Source organism: Aulostomus chinensis, chromosome 16, assembly GCF_037954235.1.
Source record: "Aulostomus chinensis isolate RoL2024-O1b breed Wild chromosome 16, RoL_Achi_v1.0, whole genome shotgun sequence".
NCBI classification, from domain to species: domain Eukaryota; kingdom Metazoa; phylum Chordata; class Actinopteri; order Syngnathiformes; family Aulostomidae; genus Aulostomus; species Aulostomus chinensis.
The window spans coordinates 18,903,890-18,925,008 of record NC_141335.1 but is presented as its reverse complement, the minus strand read 5'-3'; the positions used below and the strand labels follow the sequence as shown (position 1 = coordinate 18,925,008).

Below are 21,119 nucleotides of genomic sequence, written 5' to 3'. Positions count from 1 at the left end.
GTTATGGGCGAGAGGCAGGGTTCACCCTGGACAGGTCGCCAGTCCATCGCAGGGCCAACAAATATAGACAGACAACCACTCACACTCACAGCCACACCTACAGTCAATTTAGAGTATCAATCAGCCTCGTCCCCAATTGCATGTTTTTGGACGGTGTGAGGAAGCCTGAGTACCCGGAGAGAACCCACACAGGCACAGGGAGAACATGCAAACTCCACACAGAAAGATCCCGTGCTCAAGCTGGGGCTCGAACCTGGACCCTTCTTGCTGTGAGGTGACAGTGCTAATCACTGCACCACCACGCCGCCCAGAATACATTGCCCTTTGCCAAATTTCTGAAAAGTTGGTCAAAATTATAAGTGCATTCCGATTGACTATACAAACACACTTACTCCAGTCTTTCATCTGCATCTTTCACTCGCTTGCATGTTTAACACATCCTTTGCACTGGCTAACTTTATGTGCCTGAACTTTGATTGGTGTTCCTGAGATAAGAGGTCATTTGACTGATTGTGTGAAACTCTATCCTCAAAATGTCATGGGCGCCCTGTAACTTGTAGAACTTACACTATGTAGAATGTTACACTGTTTAGAATATCCTTCTTTTCTTCCTTCCTTTCCTTTTACCTGTGAAATAGAAGAAAAGATGTTCTTGAAATTTTAAATCCAATTTTTCTGTGTTTTTTGCCTTTTCCTTCATAGCAGGTTCCAGTTCATTTGAGTCCCAGAAGATGGAGAGACCATCTTTAAATCTTCTATCTCCCTCCAGTCCTGGGATGCTCCAAGATGCCCCACAGTTAATGCCTGGACAGCTCTCTGTGAGTGTGCTTGTGCACTATGCGTGGGCTTAGTTGATGATTTATTATGATGAAGACTTCACATCATGTGTTTGTGAATGTTTTCCCACCCAGGTGAAGCTGTGGTTTGACAAAGTGGGACACCAGCTGATTGTCAATGTACTGCAGGCTGTAGATCTTCCTCTCCGACCTGATGGGCGACCCAGGAGCCCATACGTCAAAATGTACTTCCTTCCTGACCGCAGGTACTGCAGCCTCTTCTGACATCATTATAAAAATACGTATTTAGACTTTTTGAAGACCTTGATTACTCAAAAGCTGGTCGATTGACATTGACATTGAATTAAAAAAAAAGATAACACACTCACCTAAGTTCATTAGGGACTGAGTCAACTCTAGTGGCTCTTTGAAGTACTGCACCTTCTTAAAGCTCCTCCTGACTGCCTTTAAGTCTCTCCCATCAGGTTTGGTGCTTAGCGCAGTACTTTTTTTTGTATATAAGCAACATTGACAACACTCACTGGTTTTTAGATTTCTAATTTGAAGCTTTAAGTTTGGCATTTTGGAAATTTTGATTATCAGAGATGAAAATATTATAATGAGGAGTGGAGCTGGAGAGAGGCAGCTGTGCCTTAAACCATCTGCTGCTTTATTGCTGATTTTCTCTAAACTGGACCATAACTGACTCAATGAACTTCAAGACTTGAAATCAGGAATCAAATGAATAGAATTGTTTGAAAAGGTTTAAAGGGGTAATAAAGGAAGTCAGGAGCAGGGTTTTTTTTACATATACTTTGAAGCGATCCCATTTTCTTTTTGCTACCAGAAATCCCTGCAGCACCTCTGTGGCCATCAGAAGGAATGCAGGTTCACACTTGGCTTTTTCTGTACTTGCTTTCCTTTTCAGACCCAGAAACCAAGTTCACTTCTTTGGTCCAATCTCGGAACAACACGATTAAAAGGTTTTAAAATGTTCATATGCTTCTTTGAACAGTGACAAGAGCAAACGCAGGACAAAAACAGCAAAGAAGACCTGTGAGCCCAAGTGGAATCAAACTTTTGTCTACACTCACATCCATCGCAGGGATTTCCGTAACCACATGTTAGAGCTGACAGTGTGGGACCAGCCCAGGTCACCAGAGGAGGACAGCATCTTTATGGGAGAGGTACCAAAGTTTCCCTGCGTGACTCAAAGTTGAGCTACATTTTACTGACTGGCTGGCAATTGTTGAAAACTGTACCAAAAACGAAGGCTTGGACAACCTATTGTGATCATCCAAATTAATCCAGTGTCATAATGACATGTTGATTTATTCCGTATTGTAGTGCAGATTACCCCAGTTGTTGGACAAGGCTTTCAGAGTACATGTTTTGCTCTGTCTCTGTAGCTGCAGCACACTGTTGTGGATAAAATAACATTCAGATGACAACATCAGTGTGCTGGAGGTGAGCTGTGGATGGATCACCTCAAGATACACTTCCCTGGAAAGATTGTGTTTGGTATTCCTGTAAAATAAAGAAAAAAAAAAAAGCCAAGAGAGAAAAATGTACGCATATTTCGACTTTATTTTTGTAGTTTATTCCTTCATTTTTGCTTTTCCACTTTTATTGTCCTCATAACCTGTTTTTGAGACCGCCGCTCAGCCGCGGTGGTGAACCCCCTTTGCATCCCAAGCTTGTTGGCTAACCTACAATCACCAGATATTCAAATGCTATCTGAAAATATCATTTGCTCTGGAGCATCATTGAAATGTTGCATTTACTTACTATAATGAGCCTCCACACTGCCTGGATCTTCATGAAGCTATTCTGCACAGCTTTATGACACAGAAAACATGAAAAGGTCAAGACAGCCAACTCAGCCTACATATTATTCTGTGTTGCCATTTGTAGGTCAGCTTTAGCAATAGGAATATTTTATGTACTTGATCTCAAGCTTCACATATAGATATATTGTTTTGTTTTTTTAAAGTTGCCTTAAATTTTAAAAAAAACAACTCCTATGTATAATCATTATCTTAGGGATAAGTAATTCTAAACATAAAATGATGAGAAAAATGATAAATCAGCTTCTTATATTTAGTTACTAGAGTATTGGGTCATATATGGACAAGAAGGAAGTAAGTGCTCTGAATAATCAGCTTTGTGCATTTCAAATAAGGTCGACAAAGATTGCAAGAAACAAATTCTAAATTCTACAATTCTACAATTTCATTTAGCAGACGCTTTTGTCCAAAGCCACGTACAACACAAGCAAGAATTCATACTTAGGGAAAAACCCATAGGAAGCGCAAAAGTGCTTCAGTTGTGATTTGGTCACAGGTACTGCCATCTAGTGGCAGAAGAAGTGTCGCCCCCCCTCCCTTTTTTTTTAACAAACATACAACATCACACAACGCAGTTAGTGCTACATAATCACTAAGAGCTGGGTCTTGGACCCTCTGACTTATAAAATAAGGCAGAAAGAAGATTAATGGATTATTATTCACCCGTAGATGTAAATGTGACTTCTAATTCATGCCAATGTGGCTCCATTTTTACTCTAGATGCTACTGTATGTAGCTGAGGTGGCACAGTGGTGCAGTGGTTAGCACTGTCGCCTCACAGTAAGAAGGTTCTGGGTTCGAGCTCAGGCACGGGATCTTTCTGTGTGGAGTCTCCATGTTCTCCCTGTTCCTGTGTGGGTTCTCTCTGGTAATCCAGCTTCCTCCCACAGTCCAAAGACATCCAATTGAGGACGAGGCTGATTGATACTCTAAATTGACCGTAGGTGTGACTGTGAGTGTGAATGGTTGTCTGTCCATATGTGTTGGCCCTGCGATGGACTGGTGACCTGTCCAGGATGAACCCCACCTCCGGCCCAAAGGCTGCTGGGATAGGCTCCAGCCCCCCCGTGACCCTTAACAGGATAAGCGGCAGATAATGGATGGATATGCAGCTGTTTGCTGACATTCCATATAGATTCTTTGTCATATCATAACATATAAATATTGAATTTTTTAAATAAATATTTTATTTAAAAATTTATATTTGAAAAATCACAGTAAAAAATAAAAGTAGAAGGCATATTTGAGTCACTATGCACTATCTGATTTTATTTCCTGAGAAAATATGATACTTGCCATGCTGGTGGGACCGCATAGCAAACCCAGGTTTACAGGAGTTTCTTCATATGCAGTAGCAGCACACCACAAAACAACTTATTTAGTAGTGAATATATACCTTGATGTAAAACAGCTTCAACAGCTATGGTACTATTTCTGATTTTAACAGATCCTTATTGAGCTGGAGACGGCCTTACTGGACGACAAACCTCATTGGTATCCACTCCAAACCCATGATGTCTCATCCATACCACTCCCCCGACCCTCCCCATTCCTGCCCCGTCGACACACACACACAGACATCCCAGGCAGGAAGCTGCAGCGTAAGTTTGTGTGTGTATGTGAATGCACTTGAATAAACACACACGTACACTATATATATATATACATATATATATATATATATATATATATATATATATATATATATATATATATATATATGTGTGTATATATATAGTCTTATATCCTGTGTGAGTGTGAATGTCACTGTGAGCGAGGTTGCATGTGGTTTACTAGTGGTGAGCTTTTATATACTGTAACGTTTGTCAATGTAAAAGTCTGCTTCCACTTCCATTCCCTAATACTGCATATGTACTGGAATGTGTGTGTGCGGACTTTATCCGTGTTTGCGTGTGTGTGTGTGTGTGTGTGTGTGTATATGCATCTATGTGTGTGTGTCTATGACTATGTAGGTTCTCAGCGTGTAACAGAGCCTGAATTTGATGAGGGTACAGCAGTAGTGTCTAAAGGTGGGTGGGGACTGTTTTCTAGTATTATATGTAGCGTTTCTAACAGCTTGTTTATTTTTTATTTTTATTTTTATTTGTGGTGATTTTTTTAACATCTTCAGTTTGTTGTATGGACTGCTTTTAATTCCAAAATGTGTTCTGTACATTACAACCAGATAGCTTTAAGTTAAGGTTATATTACTGATAAATTAAATGAAAGATAGGAATATTTTGCTTTTAAAAGTAAAATTAAGCTAAATTATTCTGAAATTATACATTTTTTCATGATAATTAATTTTTCGTTACAGATTTGTTCTGAACTTGTTTTAGAATGATGCAGTAATGAGTCATAAAACATAAAACCCAGAAATTATTTAACTTAATTGAATGTTTGGTTCGCTTGTCTCAAAATTCGTGGGATTTATAACTTTTTGAATGGGTTTTCAGTTAATGGTTAAAATAAGGTCTGTGTTTTACACTAGTTTAAGATATTCTGACATTTTGTTCCACTAAACTTCCGCATTTGTGGCTTTAATCGAGGGAGCCCAAAGTGACGATAACATCCCGGTTAGTCTACAAAAATATGCCTTCGTGGCAGCACTCAACTAGAGTACTGATCGTATGTTTTTCTGCAAAAAAGAGAAGAAAAACAGTCTTGAATATAAAAACAAAAAGTGTCACCACAAATAAATGATCGCATGGGAAACACAGATTGCATGTTAGCATGGGCTGGGAACCATCCAGGCTCCATGCTGTACTCAGGCATTTATTGGCCTCTGCTAGGTCAGAAATGAGTTGCCTTTAAAGTCTTGAACACTTTAAAGGCAAATCATTGCCTTTGACATATTTATTTAATAGTCATTTGCAATGGAGAAGATACAGTCCTGCCATGCACTGTCAAAACACTAAGCTTTTTGCTTTTTGAGTTTGTCTATGTGTGCATCTGGTGTCAATGTCTATTAGGGTTGGACTGGTGTATATACATAGGCTGCTCCAAGAAACTGAAGTTTCATTTAAAAAAAAAAAGTTATTGATTCTGAAAGAAAAGTGAAGATCTTTTAAAATGATTTAAAAGATATATCAGTCAAACTCTAGCTTTAGTGTCTCTGTGTTCTAAGCACATGTTAACAAGAGACAGAGAGGATGGGAAAACTTGCCACATCGCTTGAATCAACTTTTTGTTTTAATCCCTGTGCATGGTGGGAATAAATGAGAAGGAAAACCTTGGTTGCACTTTACAAAGAAAAAAAAAACAACAAAAAACTAATGGCCCAGCGTGAGCTTTGAGGTGCTGCTCTCTTGGAAATGAAGCCGGGGACCTTGGGATCACAACAAAGCCTGACAAGGTTGCACAGATGCCTTCAAGGCTGATCAGTCTCTCTATTTGTAATTTTATCTTCAGAGATTGTTCTGCTGCACCAACAAAGAAAGATAACTTTTTTCAAAATTTTAAAATACAGGACACAGTAATGAAAAATAGCCATCTGCAGTTCTATTATTAGTCTGTATCCAAGGGACAGAGCATTGTCTTGTAGTAGTTTCATCTTTCCTGCTTACATATTTGTAAGTACTTTTTGTTAAGAGTAATTAATTCCTGCTGGTGTTCTGACATATTTGGCGGATTGTTACTACAGTTGTATATTGTACGTGTATACGGTATGTGGTGTTATGTGGAAGTGGAGTTCCATTTGAAGGAAATATAGAACATACTGTTGACACATTTACATGATGTGTAGCCAGCTGATGTAGTGAGGTGTCACGTGAACAGCAATAATAGGAGTGGGTTCCTGGGACCCCTAAGGGTCCTTGAGTATCTTCATTGTGGTCCTGAACAAAATGAGGATATTTAAATGCAGACTGCTGCCTTTCCCCAGCATTTACACCAGGAATCTGACACATTCCTTTGAATGTCAATTCATAATTTTGATACTTTGAAAAAATATATATTTCTTTTCATTTAGAGATATATTATTCTGTAATTTAAGATCTTTTTTCTTCATGATTTCGGTCTCATATTCAAATTCCTTTTCATTTTACTAACTTCTAGCTAATTTACTGATGGCGTTTTCCTTGAAAAGAAATCAAGACTTTGAATATCCCAGCAAATTGTGATTTGAAATTTTTCAGATAAGAATATGAATATTAAATTCCAATAGAATTGGCAACAAAAAAATGACAGTATTTAAAAAAAAAACTGTAAAATTATCAATCTTATAAAAAACCCCACATTTATATTAATTTACAAAATAACTGGTAAAAAGATAGTGACAAAATTATTTTTATTAATTTATGTTTTTTGAATGTCAGCCCAGTAATGGTGTGTCCGAAGTTTTTTTTTATGTTTTGATGATTCTGAACATGCAGCCTCCACTAAAATATCTCTAGATATGAAGAGCCCTATTGCACCAAATGCCTTTGTGCAATAGTTGATGTCCAAGATGACTCACTGAGAGCCAACTTTGAGATCCAGAACATGAAAAGCCCTGATCTATTAAGCTTGCAGTATGATGCCCTGGAGCTAACAAGCTGCATTAGACACATGGATGATTCTTGCTCTGCTTAATGTGGGAAAAACTTCAAATTGTTTATTTCATGTAGGAATTCTTAGAAAGACATCCTGCAGTTAATATAGAGTTCTGGCAAATCATACAGAACAGTACACCTTCCTCAACTGATCATACGCAACTCTCCAGCGCTCCAGTTATCTCTGTGATTCATATGGAGAAGTATAGTTGTTGTTTTTCTTGGTGCTTTCCTTGGACCTCATGGAACATTACAGTTCTTCAAATGTTTGAACTGTGAGCGTGTCCTACTTTGTGGAATACTTTGGTGGATTCGTCAGTCAAGGCTGTCTCAGTTGCTGGAAGTGTATATATTTTTTAAAAATCAAATCATTGATTTACTCTTTTAACAGTATAGCTGCGTAATTTTTGGCACATGTTTTTTCGTTGCCACTTTTAACTTGTCTGGCAGGCAAGTATATGTCTCTTTGCCTTGCCCTGGACAAGCCTTCCTGTCTATCCCTATTAAATATGATATTCTTTGATTTATTTCATGTAAGGTACTGTAAGATTGAACATTGGAAGTTCTTTGTCTGGTATGTTGACAATCATGCACTAATTCCCATTTCCTTGTGTGTGTGTGTGTGTGTGTGTTCATGTACACCTCCATTTCCACCTGGCAGCAGATGGGCGTGGTAGGGAGAGGCAGAGGGAGCCCACATCGACCCTGGAGGTGCCTGAACAGCAGAGGACGCCCGCTCATCACATACGTTCCCGCTCAGTCTCCCCACACCGCGAGGAGCAGGGACGCATCCGGTCACGGCCACCTAACGTTCCTGCCCAGAGGTGAGAGCCGAGTCGTAGGATGAAACTAGGTTTCTTTGAAACACTTTACCCAAATACTTTAAAGCTTCTGTTTTACAGCAATTGGTGGTAAAATGTACCTTTGATCATTTTTTGGTCAGCTTGATGGTGATAGCCAGAAATCACACGGTGGAAAGGCATCTTTTGACCCCAGGCTCACTGACATGGTTGTATAAGAGGAGAGCATGCAGAATTATTATGACATCAGTTGCACAGCTGCAATGTCTGTTGGTGAGCAACTTTGTTTCCTGACTGAAATTTAACAGTCAGTGTTGTATTGTCACTTTTGTAAAGACAGTCAGATGATGGTACAAACTGTGGTTGTGTTTAGTTTTAGTTCTTTTCACACACACCTCTAGAATATAGATAACTCATTCATGTGATCAAATGAAATTCCCCTTTTTTCCAAATGAATGACTTAAATTTGCTTTGAAAAAGTTGTTCATCCTTTTACTAGAATTAGTAAGTTACACAGTTTTGTCAGCCAAACAGTTAGTTGTCAAAATTCCTAGTGTTTGGCGTAACCATTTTCTTTGACAATTCACCTGTAACATTAAGCTAGTAGTTGCTATTCCTCCATGGTGACTGAAAGTGAGACTTTTTTTTTTTTTTTTTAGTGGAAACCAACCATTTAAAAATTCTAAATGCATCTTGACATTTAATAAAAATAGATTATTTTCCCATGATGTTTCCATGATATTTTGGCTCAGATATCTATTGTATCCAGTGGATGCATTCAAATTTCTTTGGCTATTGTACAAACAACAACTTTGGCTTAATTGTCATGCCGACTGCTTCTAAAAACTTTGATCCTGTAACCTTTGAATTAGTGCCATCTTCAGGCCAAAGCTTTTGTATGTCCAACATTTGCTGCTGAAAGAATGATACTCTAATCAGCTGTGCTTTGTTTATTGAAAATTAGCAACCAACATCGGGATAGCTTCTTTCTTGGCATGCTAGCATTTTACTCAAAGTACAGTAGAGCTGCAAACATTGCTGTAGAGCCATTGTCTGGTTACAATAACCGTATCAGCCTGGTGGCAAGACGTCGGCCTAATATTAGTGAAAGGTAAAAGCAACATGATGGAGAGAGAAGAATGAGAAAGTTTGCTGGACGCCGGCAAACTGAGTCCATCTACTAATGAAATGTCTGTCTAAAGTAGAACATGCAGTGCTGCCAGCTCTGCTTTTACAGGTCGAGCCAAAATGAGCCCCGCCAAAAGTCTGCTGCAATTGTTTCTTTCTTTCTTTCTTTCTTTCTTTCTTTCTTTCTTTCTTTCTTTCTTTCTTTCTTTCTTTCTTTCTTTCTGTCTCAGGAGTCTGGATGATGAGCTTCCTCACAGTCGTCGTTCTCGTTCTCCGACCCGTTACTACGACTCTGCCAGAGGTCACCACAAGGATGAGGAGTACCTGGATGACAGGTGTGTGTTTGTGTGTGTGTGTGTGTGTGTGTGTGTGTGTGTGTGTGTGTGTGTGGTCGTTTTTGTTTGTTTGTATGTGACACTGACGGCTCATTTCTATGCTTAGAGATAACAGATTTGAATGTTTGATCGCCTGTAATTAGTGTTGGTAAAGCATTTTTCTTTGTCATCTTTTTGAATATTTCTCATTTTTGTTTTTTTCTGCAGTTTCTTTCACTAACTTCCTGCTTTTCCCAATTGTCTTCTTTGGACCATGATTAGACTCTGGTGCAGTTGCAAGCACCTGATTGTCATGTTGTTTAAACTAACTATTTACTCGCGTTCAGAGGAAGGCTGTGGCTACAAAATCTGTTGCACATCTGTATGAATGTGTGTGTGTGTCTCTCTCTCTCTCTTTCCTATTTACTCTCTTCTTCCTCTGTTGTTGTATTTTTTTTGACTTGTCGATTTCCTCATGTGTCATCCATCCCCATGGTAACCACAGTGAGGTCATCATGATCCACCAATCAATGAGAGGCAAAAGTGCTGAGTGCCTCCACACCAGGTAAACTGGCAAGTCATGACATATTGTTTACATTGTGGTTCTGGATTTGGATTTAATTTCTGGATGAGTTGTAACCATGTGTGCAGGGCATTTCCATTAGTACTTATATAGTACTATATCTATATCTATAGCTATATATTGATGGGGCTGAGAGAATGCAACCCTAAAAAGGACAAAATGGTAAAATAAACTTAAGTAAAAGTAAAACTAGAAAGTTCAACTAAAATAGCAATTCAGTTCCAGTCATAATTTGGGTTGAAATAAATTGTCAGCAGTTAGGGTTATCACTAAAGCAGATATATTCACATACAGGATAATATAAGATGCTTAAAAAGGCAGATGTTTCAGGGGAAAAAAGCAGCCAACAGATGAGAGGAAGTCCTTTGGTTGCTGAGTTGTACTGCTGCCTGAGATCCACAAGAGGACACTACAGGACCATGCTTAGTTAATAGCAGTCGTGGGAAGCAGTTATACTCTGGACTGTGTGTGTACTTTGTCATTTAAAAATAGAAAGTGTAGCAACATCCATGCACACAGCCAAAAAGGTAAGTAACTCTAAAAAACACTGTTAAATTATTTTAGTACGTGCATAAGAGGAAGTGTTCGTTGTGTCAGTAAAATGAAAGCCAGTGCTTTAAAGACCTACTGGCTTAGCCTGTGATTTTTTTTGCAAGGATTATAAAGTTAAGAAACGCATTTAATGAAAATGCAGCTGTTTTGAAAAAATAACCGATAGGCCCTAAACATGGAACTTACCTAGTATAGTACTCATCTTTACCCACGTAGAGCTGAAAATGTCTGCAAGAATCGATGGTATTTTTGTAAATAAAGACAGAAAACTTGAAGGCTTTCTGAAAAACAGCATACACTAAAACTGTTTTTTGCCTGCGTGTCTAGAAAATAAAAACATATCTTAGATCTTTGGCTTCCATGTAAAATGACTTGCTTCTGTCCTAATATCCATTAAACATTTCTTTTAAATCCATAAACAACATCTAAAATGATATAGGTGTAACATCAGGTCTTTAAAGGTGATGCATGGAAGCATTGCCTCAGGTCTTCAAGGTAGAGCTCGATAGATGGTATGCAACAAGCCTCTTTCATAACATATCTACAAGTAACATCCCCCTGCGTAAAAATCACTGAATAAGTTGCCACTTCTTTTGCCCTGTAGAAACTTTATGTTTGTTGTCCAAACGCTCCCACACTCTTCTTTTTTTCTCCTCTTCCACCCGTTCCTCCAATTTTCCTACCCCTGTCTGCTGCATGCATGCTAAACTCAGGAGATCAACTACACACAATAAAACACTTCCACCCAAGATGCCACTTTTATTCAATGGTATCCACAAAAACAGGTAAGTTCAAGGGTTCAGTATGCTTCAAACAAATACATGGCTTATACCTACTTAAAATAGAAGTCCACTATTATTTTCCCCTTTTGGTTTTCCCGTTTCACATTTTCAATTAAAAATATCCTTAGTGTTCCTCAGGAACAAAGATGTTGTCTCATCATTATAATCATTCGCAGTGTAGTGTATGTTGTTGAGTTAATGATGGTTAGTTTTGAACAACCTTTTACTTTTTGCTTACTTTAATGTACATCACCATACCTGTGATGTTAGCATGCCTAGCTAGCTTTTCAGCTAGGTGATAGGATGCTTCTTTCTAGTTTTCATGAAGTGCGCCCCTGAAGTTCTTATAATAAATTCACTATTTTCAGTGGTTGTATCTTTGACTTTCCTTATGAAACAACTGGATTATTCATTGAAATCTTGATTTTTCAGGAAGTTTTAATCCCACCCATGTTGCAGAGGTGCTTTCAATTTTAGGCCCCTACAATGGTCAATGGATTTAAAAGGAATGATGCTTCTCCTTACAGGCATCCAGAATAGCTCTTCTTTCTTCAAAACTCTATGGCCATGCTCAGTCGCAGGGGAAAAGCTTGCTGTCATAGCGATTACCTGGCTGCAGCACTCTACTTTGTTAACAGCAACACACTTAATATTCTTTCCAAAGATTCTCTGTCAATATATTTCATTGTCATGTTGAGAAATGAAAAATGCTGATATTGGCACACACTTCCAGGGTTTGCTCATCCTAACTTGTTTAAAGCATACTGACATCTTTTGTGGTGTCACCGTGTTTTGTTATGTTTTCGATGTAGAGTAACTTTGTTTTTCTGTTGCGGCAAAATCTGCTAATTACCCATATTAGACTTTCTTCCTTGTTATATATTTTTCAGCAGCAGCAGCGTCCTTCTAAGTTCAGCTTCACCTCCTTTGTTTTGTTTTGTTTCATTCGCGAGTGCATGCTCTGTTTGAAAATGTTATTTTGTGACTAGTTCCACGCTGCCTGCATGTCGAAAGATAAGTTCTGTCATGGGATCGCACATGGTCATGGCACCACGCAGCTCCATCGCACAGCGCGCTCTAACATTCACAGAGGTTAGGTAAGACGCCTGCACACAGATTGTTATACATGGTTAAACATGTTTAGAAATTGTCAAGGTTTGGAGGCATAAAAGTGCAGAGAGCATTCCATCATTAAGAGCCCATCGTCATTCCTGCTGTCCTCCATGACATTATAACGGACTTCCATCCCGTGGCCAGGCAGCCAGCCATGGTTTAATTCTGAGATTAGCCTTATGATTTGGGGAATCTAACCAGACTTTCTTTTAAAATATTTTTTTCTGTTTGTCCATTGTTTTTCTCTTTGTGTTTGTTTCTGTCCTCTTCCCCATCCCCTCTTTCTATCCCCCTCTTCCATTCCTCTACCATTGGATGGCATGTTGTGCTGTGATGCCTCTAGTGATCTACAACCTTCTCTGGACAGGGTTAGGAGTGCTAGCACCAACTGTCTGACTCCAGACAATCATGCCCCCTCATCAAAGTCGGAAAGGTACCTGCCTCTATTGCTGCTGTAGTTTATCATCTCCTTTTGAATGGCGCTTAACCAGTAGAAGTCTCAGCTTCTCTCCCTCACACCACCCAGACCCTTGCTGTACACCCATCTGCTCTGCCTATTAGCTTTTTCACCCAAGAGTTTTAACACAATCCTCAAATTGTGTTTGAAGGTGCAACGATTTCTCAAGCAACTGCTTTGTTCAATTTTAGAAAAGCTGAAGTAATTTGCGTTCTTTTTACAATGATTTGAATTATACCTTCAGTGACCTATCAAATTGGGGTTACTGTTGCCACCTGACAACAGAATCGGTGCACCTCTTGTTATACACCTTACCAAATGTTCCAATTTCTGTAATTAGAAATGAAACATTTCTCCAACCAACACTACTGATTTGTCCGGTTTATCCTCATGCACCCGGTCCTCAGCAGAGTTGACCCTTTAACCACTCATGCGTGTCATATGACAACCTTACCGAATATCACCGTGGTCTGCTTAGTGAGACTGAGTTGTGCATCCAGCTGTGCAGTTTGATCCAAAGAGATTACTGGTGCTTGTGCTACTCTCTTGCTCTCAATCATTATCTCTAATCAATGAACCTTGATACCGCTGAACATATTCTTTATTGTTGAAAGACTTGGCCATGAAATATTGTGTTACTGTCTCCTTGTCTCTTTGAGGGTAATTATTGAATTCCTGAGAAAACAGACGGAATTTCACACTGACGAGATTACTTTTTATATGGTGAAATAAATCACTCAGGAGTAGATGGAGAGCTAAAAGGAAGTAAATATTGAGTGACTGTAAAGCCTCTGCTGTGTGTAACAGAAGTCAGTGTGCTATTTGTTTCCACATACAGTTTATATATATGATTCTGGTAAAATCATGTAGCTATGAACTAGCTACTTCAGATTAGCCCTCTGCTAATGAATGTGGATAAATAATTAATCCTGTGCCCTTTACAGATTATCCGAGTATTAGCAGACCAAATGCATCAAATTGTGATAGAGAAATGAGCATTACAGCTGCCTCTTTCACAGTAGAAGTGGATAGGGAGGAAAGTATGGCCGCAGTGCATCATTTTAGAGATGTGGGAGGCGCATAAAAATCCCAGAAATCACTTTCAATTTATGCAAAATTAGCACACATCCCCAGTTTAAGGATGAGTCAACAAATGATTTGTTTTTACAGGAATCAACTTCATCCTTCTTTATATTTAATTTGCAGCCATCCTGGGCACAATTAGCTTTTTTCTGTGCATGGAAAGGCATGTGTTTCTGATTTTGCACTAGCTTGCTGGTTTGGTAATTTAGGAAATACAGTGTATTCTGTTTGCCTTTCTTGGTATCAGTATTATTTCTCAGTGCATTCAGGAGCTACTGGGGAGTGGGAAAGTCCCATCCCACCAAACGCCTGTTGAACTAGGCATATCCCACTAGGAGAGTGGGAGGTTTTTTTTTAATGCTCTGGGAAGTAGGTTTGAAACCACTTGATATGTCAGTATTTCTGGTAAAAGATAAAAATTGTAGCTCTACTTGCTTTGCACACAAATAAGTTATCCTTTTTTTTTAAAAAATATTTGTCTAATTGGCTCAGGTCTTTGTGATATATCACAATACTCAATTTAGTTTTGTACATTTGTCTTTGTTCTTTAGTTATTTTTGGGTTAGCTTGAAGAGCGGTCACCTTCTGGCTTCCTACTTCATGTTAGAACCAACTGTCAATACTGTAATTTGTCAGAAATCAATCTGTTAACTCCTGAGCTTCATTCGTCCTCTGTGTTGGTTTATATGGGCGGCGATAACGAGGTTGTTTGTCACTTGTCTATATTCTGACAGCCAAAATAAAACATAACCGGAGGGTGATCATGTTGCCTGTTTGTTTTCATCATGTTAACACTCTTGGAAGCGGGACAGTCCCAAAAAGAAACTTTCCAAATTCCCAGCTGCATCAATGCACAATTACTCAGTACTCAAGGCTGATTTTAAAAAGCTGCCATTGTCAGCAAACAGGGCCTGACTAACAATTTTTTTTCTATCTAATCAGATAAATTGTTTTATTGTTTTACCATATAGCCCATATGTGGCTATTACCCCTTAATGCATATTAAATTATCCACCAGGGTTTATTTTTTTTCAATTAAGTAATTTTTTTCCTATGTACACATAGAAAATCTTTGTCCCATTCCCTGCCCCGGAGACGTCCTGCGAGTCCTAGGATTCTTATCCAACATGCTTCCCCTGAAGATGACAGGTACCCTTTGTGGACCCACATCCTCCTCCTCTTAGAGCTTGACGTATGCCTTAAAATCTGACGCCACTGGGAACCAAACCTTAAAATTATCAGTTGAAAAAATTTAACAAAAGCTGATCAGCTTTTGCAGATCAAAGCCTTTTGTTAGTGAATCAGAAAGTACACAATCTCTCACACCTGACTACAATCCCCTTGGTTCACTTGGGTCTGATCGCTGCTGGCTGTTGTCAAGCTCTACCTATAACAGCTGTCACCAATCTCTGCCCAGTTTTGATTGAGGTTTTGAGTGTTGTGATCCACTGGTAGCAAGTTTGTGTTGCAAATATTCATTTCTGATATATTTTTTTAAAGTGACTTTATCTTGTATCACATAAAACAACCATCACTAGTTTTATCTCAAAGGAGAAAAAAAAATTAAATACCTTTAATAGCATAGTTGGGCCTTTTTTGGAAATATTTGTGGTCTCTCGATAAGAAGATTTACGCCGCACATATTTTTCTGTTGAATATGAAGCTACAACCACGAGATGCTTAGCTCATTTTAGCATAAACAGAGGAACCGGGAGGATAAAACTAAAACGCCACGTCACGGCAGTTAGTCAAGAAATGCACTTAAAGGGGATTTTTTTCCCCTAAGTTTTCTGTTGCGTGTGGGTAATACCTATGTTTCAAATCGCTTCAGTATGCAGAGCACTTTTTCACACTTACAGTATGTGCTCAGATTGTTTTACAAATTTTTTTTTTGTTTGTTTTTTTGAAGAAAGTGCTAAAGATTGTTCTCTTCCTTGACCGGCGGTAGTCACTTAATGGTGGCAAGGAGCAGTGTATTATCAGGATGTTAGCATCCATTTGTAGCACAACTAGGCACAACTTCTGTGTGTCTGAATCTAAATAAGGCCATGAAAGCTATGCACGGTGTTGTGTTATATTTTGCTGCCAGACACAAACCTTGTGTGTTTTCAAAGTGAGACTTTTCCCTTCGTGAGTGTATTACACCACCTGCAACGTGGCAGGATACAGGTGAAGTCCAAACAGACATTAATTTCTCCTTTCCATCATGTTGTTGGAGAATTATGATAACAATCTGACCCTGTAATCATGTAAAAGTTGTATTTTAATGGGCATAATTTGATGATAGCCAGTTGCCCCTTTGGATTAAATTGGGCAAAGGTCCTTTTTAAACTTCCTGTAAAACTAACGGTCAGTTTAAGTTTACTGTCCAGATAATTAAAAACGGGATTTTATATGCTCATGAGAAAGTTTAAAAGGTGCTTGTAGGGAAATGTTTTCACTGTCAAGAGAACCTGTTTATCCCCTTTTTCCCTGTTCCCTGTGTTTATGCAGATCTAAGCTAAGTTTTTTGCTCAACTGTGCTTCATTGAAATGCAGTTCTAACTGTGTAATTTCACTTAATTTGAACAAATACAGGATAAAATCACTAGCTATTCTTTTGCAATTTAACTTTCTATTGCTTACCTTCATCCCAGGTTCTCTATGTGGTGATAGTTGGTGCTTTCTGTTGTTGTCACTTTGACAACAGACATAGCAATAGTTTTTGTAGCTGGTTGTGGTTATTGTTGCTGTAATTTTGTCGTGTTGTTTTTCTTCCCAGTATTTAGCTTTGGTTTGTGCTCTCTTTGAATTTGTGGTAGACTGTACTGCTTTTGGAGTGAAAGCCCATCACATTTACTTCCTCTGCGTTTCACCAATTGTACTATTTGTTCTGGGAATTCCATTTGCAGCTTCTATGTACTTGACCTTTTCCTCTCAGTCTTTGAGAAGTGTCTTTTTTTTCAAGATTTATTACTCAGCAATGGTTTAGAAGTCTCAATGTCCATAAAATATGTCAGTATATCATAAGTGTGGTTGTGTGTATTCATGTTTGTGTGTGTGTGTGTGTGTGTGTGTGTGTGTGTGTGTGTGTGTGTGTGTGTGTGTGGTGCTGGTGGTTCATGTATCATTTTTTTCATCTTCATGTCCATGAAAGGAGAATATGGATGCTACTTCCTACTCAAGAGACTTTAATTCACCTCAGTACAAAGACGAGGTACACACACTTGCGTTTTCTCTCTCTCTTTCTCTCTCTCTGTCTCCCTCTCTCTCTCTCTCTCTCTCACACACACACACACACACACATGCACGCACACATGCACACATGCACACATGCACCCATACACACAGGCACTGTAAAAGATGAGGCATGAGTCTGTGGCACCCCTTATTCATATCACCATCATAACATCCATCACAGCATGTTTCCAATATCCTGTTTTCCACATCATAAACTTATGAGGCCAATGACAGCCCCCAGACAGGTTGAGAATCTAAATGATGTATCCTCCATCATGCTCTCTTCCATCCTCTCATCCATCCATCTTTTTTTTCTATTCTGCATGGTTCTCTGCTCATCCACCATTCTCCAGGCAGCCTCGGACCCTGGAAACACCTGAATGTCAGACTCTTGGCAGGAAGCTCTCTGACAATGGCAGGTAAGGCATGTACTGCAAGCTCAGCACATGTCAAACTGTAGTGTATGAGGTCATCCATACACTACAGTTCAGTTTCTTTATGTTACTGAACAGTTTGGAAGAAATTGACTTTATAAGTGAACATTTATTGAAATTTAACTGAAAGTTGGTGTAGATTGGAAATGGGTTCGTGAAACATGTGGGTTTCATGAAACAATCACAAACTTCGTAAAATGCCACGCTGTCCTTCAATAAGGCAGTCTGTCAGGTGAATAGTTCTAAGGATATGCAAAGAATATGAATATATAAACAATTTCCCTTTTAGGATATGGTTTACTTGCAAATGTACTTTTTTTCAATCATTTTTACTTTTGTAGTTACAAAAATTCCAAGCTTAAGATGTTGAGGAGATCACCAGCGTCGGTGGGATTCATCATCTGGGTCTAGAAAGTGTGGGTGTCCCTCCCTAGTTTAAGAAACAATTAAATTTTGAATTCTTTCGCTGCGGTTCCCTTCTACTACTTTAGCTATTGTTGTACTACATTATTGTCTCTTGAGCAACTAAGTGATATCAGAAGCCGGGTTGGCCTGGTGCTACCTTTTTCAGGTGACTTCAGTTGATTAATTTAAAATAGTTCCAAAATTATTCATGCTAGTCAGGGGTTTATTTTTGCCAGATTATGGTTAATCCTTCTTGCAAGCCAGACTCATTGTCTCATATAATATTGTTTGGACTCTATTATTTACTTGTTTTCTCTTGCATTTTATCCCTTCTCCATTTCCCACCATGCTTCTTCTCATTCTTTTCTGCATGCTGCTGCTTGTGCGCTGTATCATGGGGTTTCGGTTGGTATGGCACTTTGTGTGTGTGTGTGTGTGTGTGTGTGTGTGTGTGTGTGTGTGTGTCTGTGTGTGTGTGTGTGTGTGTGTCTGTGTGTGTGTGTGTGTGTGTGTCTGTGTGTGTGTGTGTCTGTGGGTGTGGGTGCATGCGTGTGTGCACCAGAATCAAGCCCACTTCCTTAAGGGGGTCCAGAGAAAAGAAGGCCCCATTACGGCCTCTTGGTAAGGGAAGCACTCTTGAATCCTCCCCTTTAACTTTCCCAGTCACAGACCAATGCTCAGTCATGTGCTGTGGGTTGTAGAAGAGAGGAGCAAGACGTGACTTCACTATCTCTCCTACATTTTCACTGTGTGCATTTCTCATGAAGCAAAACAATCTCAGATACTGCCCGTACTCAGTGTGTGTGTGTGTGTGTGTGTGTGTGTGTGTATTTACTATGTACTGTATGTGTCAGTGATCATTGGTCAAAAGTTTTTATTGAATCGTTTATTAGTGTAATTGTGTCGTCTGAGTGGATGTGCAAATACAGTGTTTGATTTTTGCTCTGTGTTAATTTCCTTTGGTTTTGTTCCAGTGCCCTTCAAGCTACAACTGAGGTTTTACAACTCTTGTGTTATCGTGTGTATCCCTCAGAATGTGCTAAATATTTTAGAGGAAAACACAAACTGATTCAAAGGTCATTCCCCTGTAATGTGAATGTGTAACACCCATGGTTCTTGGGTCCACTGTGAGAATGGAATCAAAAGAATGACTGTCTGCATACCGGATAGGATTTTTCCTCTTTAATAACACATCCAGTGTGTCTTTTCACTATCTAAATTTTATTTGCGGCCCTTAGCATCAGGATCCTCACAATCAACCTCTGAGCAAGCTTCACTTTGCTTCTCTTTGTGAATATGTTGTTGCTTCAGATTTATCACCTACAGTATAATATTGTCTTTGCTCTGTTAGTTCCACAGATTGCTTCCTTTAATAGCTGTACTGTCATTTTTTTGTCATTAAATGTATTTTAAATATTGAATGGTACAAAATCCTAGAAAAAAAAGCAGGTCCCATGGATGAAAGTGTAACCAGCTGATTTTTATTGTTTCTTTTTTTGTTGTTCTTTCAGCGTAATTCCATAATTATAGTGCATGTTATGTGAACAGGATGCATTCAAGAAATGTCAGATCCAGCCAATGAGTGACCGGTGCAGCAGATTTAATGCCTGCTTCACATATGTATTGATCGGAATCCTGTTTTCTCTCCATTTTACTCCCATTCTTTCATCCTTGTTTTCTATTCATTCTCTTACTCTGGTTCTCTGACCCTCTCCTCCTCCATCTGGCCGTTTCTTTATTATGCTATTTTATACTAGGGGCCACCTCCAAGGTGGTGCGTCTCTTTCCTCCTCTGTGACATCCTCCTCAGCCCGCAAAGTGAGGCAGCTCCCACAACTCCCCCCCCAGAGCAACACTGTAGAACAAGGTATGTGTTGATTAGCATGTGTATTATGTATGGTCAGCTTGAAGGCTGTAGTTTGAGGTGCTACTGAGCTCTCCTGAGATTAATATGTGTCACATATGTGCATCTAATGTTTTGTTCAACCCATTCATGTGAATTAAATTGACAAAATATTAGGACCACCATAATCCAGGACAGTTTAACAGCACCAAAAATTAGGGCTTCCAAAAAGTTTATGAAAACGATTAGATCCTCTCTCTCATCGATTCCAATAACAATTTAATATAATTCTTACGAAACGGTGGATCACACCTCCTTTTATGATGCCTCAGAAGTCACAGACTAACACACTGGCTCATCATGGTGGATACTTGTACTTATACGTTGATGTAGCTGATGAATTAGTTTTTAAAATAAATCTACTCCTCCTCCAACAGTTTCAATAAAATGCATTTTTCATATCATTCATTTAACAATATAATCTCATAAAAGAGGGACTAATTGCGGGATGTTTGTATTATACCAATTTGAAACTTGTCAGTGGCATTAATATTTTGGCTGATGGGCGTATATTCATCAGTATCTGAAGCACTAACGATTAGTGACTGTTTCTGATTAGGTTGGAAGGGGGTTTATTTTAATTTCATGCATGTGTCTAGCCCTGGTAGCAGAGAAGCGTGTTCGTCAGCTCCAGATGAGGGTTCATTCCAACCGGACGGCTGCTGCCAACACCTCCAGCCAACAGGACCTGGACAGAGCCCTCAAGAACAAACGAGAGGTGGGCCTCAGATTTTGCTTGCCTCCATACAGCCTGCCGGTTCCCTCTGAAACAAATGCGTCAAAGGTGCAATAAACCAATCGCATTCACAGTCAAAGAAGATAATAAATGACATCATGGTAATGAAAAGGACGTGATACGATGAAATGCTTCATTTGGGCAGCCACTCAAGAATGCACCTGACACCACACTGGCTGGTTTGGATGTCAAATGTCACAATAATGTGTAAAGGTCTATGAAACAGAATGCAATAACTAACAATACTGTGCCCCAACTGATTAGATTGTCTAATTGGATCTGTTTGCGTTGAGCTTATGGAAAAGTTGCAGCTAACACTTTATCAATCATTTGGCAATCTAACAAACATAGAACAACAATAGTTTTCTCCAGTGTTATCTCTTTTGACTCAAGTGGTATTGATCTGTGAGACTGGACCAAAATAGATTTTGAAAAATGTGGGATGCAAAACAAGA

General features: G+C 39.0%; 1 protein-coding gene across 11 annotated transcripts in view; it reads left to right on the top strand.

Moving 5' to 3' along the window:
• The window catches only part of rims1a (regulating synaptic membrane exocytosis 1a), a 103,417-nt gene that overhangs the window by 69,070 nt on the left and 13,228 nt on the right, over nucleotides 1–21,119 (top strand). For 2 of the 11 annotated variants that reach the window (XM_086181343.1, XM_086181340.1), the window contains exons 12-27: nucleotides 703–818; nucleotides 912–1,042; nucleotides 1,792–1,963; nucleotides 4,071–4,224; nucleotides 4,597–4,653; nucleotides 7,817–7,979; nucleotides 9,314–9,418; nucleotides 9,903–9,962; nucleotides 11,246–11,317; nucleotides 12,304–12,411; nucleotides 12,771–12,860; nucleotides 15,033–15,116; nucleotides 17,104–17,163; nucleotides 17,540–17,605; nucleotides 19,783–19,892; nucleotides 20,528–20,646. In XM_086181343.1, coding sequence (XP_086037469.1) covers nucleotides 703–818; nucleotides 912–1,042; nucleotides 1,792–1,963; nucleotides 4,071–4,224; nucleotides 4,597–4,653; nucleotides 7,817–7,979; nucleotides 9,314–9,418; nucleotides 9,903–9,962; nucleotides 11,246–11,317; nucleotides 12,304–12,411; nucleotides 12,771–12,860; nucleotides 15,033–15,116; nucleotides 17,104–17,163; nucleotides 17,540–17,605; nucleotides 19,783–19,892; nucleotides 20,528–20,646 — 1,667 coding nt within the window. The remainder of the gene's footprint in view (nucleotides 1–702; nucleotides 819–911; nucleotides 1,043–1,791; nucleotides 1,964–4,070; nucleotides 4,225–4,596; nucleotides 4,654–7,816; nucleotides 7,980–9,313; nucleotides 9,419–9,902; nucleotides 9,963–11,245; nucleotides 11,318–12,303; nucleotides 12,412–12,770; nucleotides 12,861–15,032; nucleotides 15,117–17,103; nucleotides 17,164–17,539; nucleotides 17,606–19,782; nucleotides 19,893–20,527; nucleotides 20,647–21,119) is intronic. The other 9 variants (XM_086181342.1, XM_086181341.1, XM_086181345.1 and 6 more) reach the window with 9 other exon arrangements.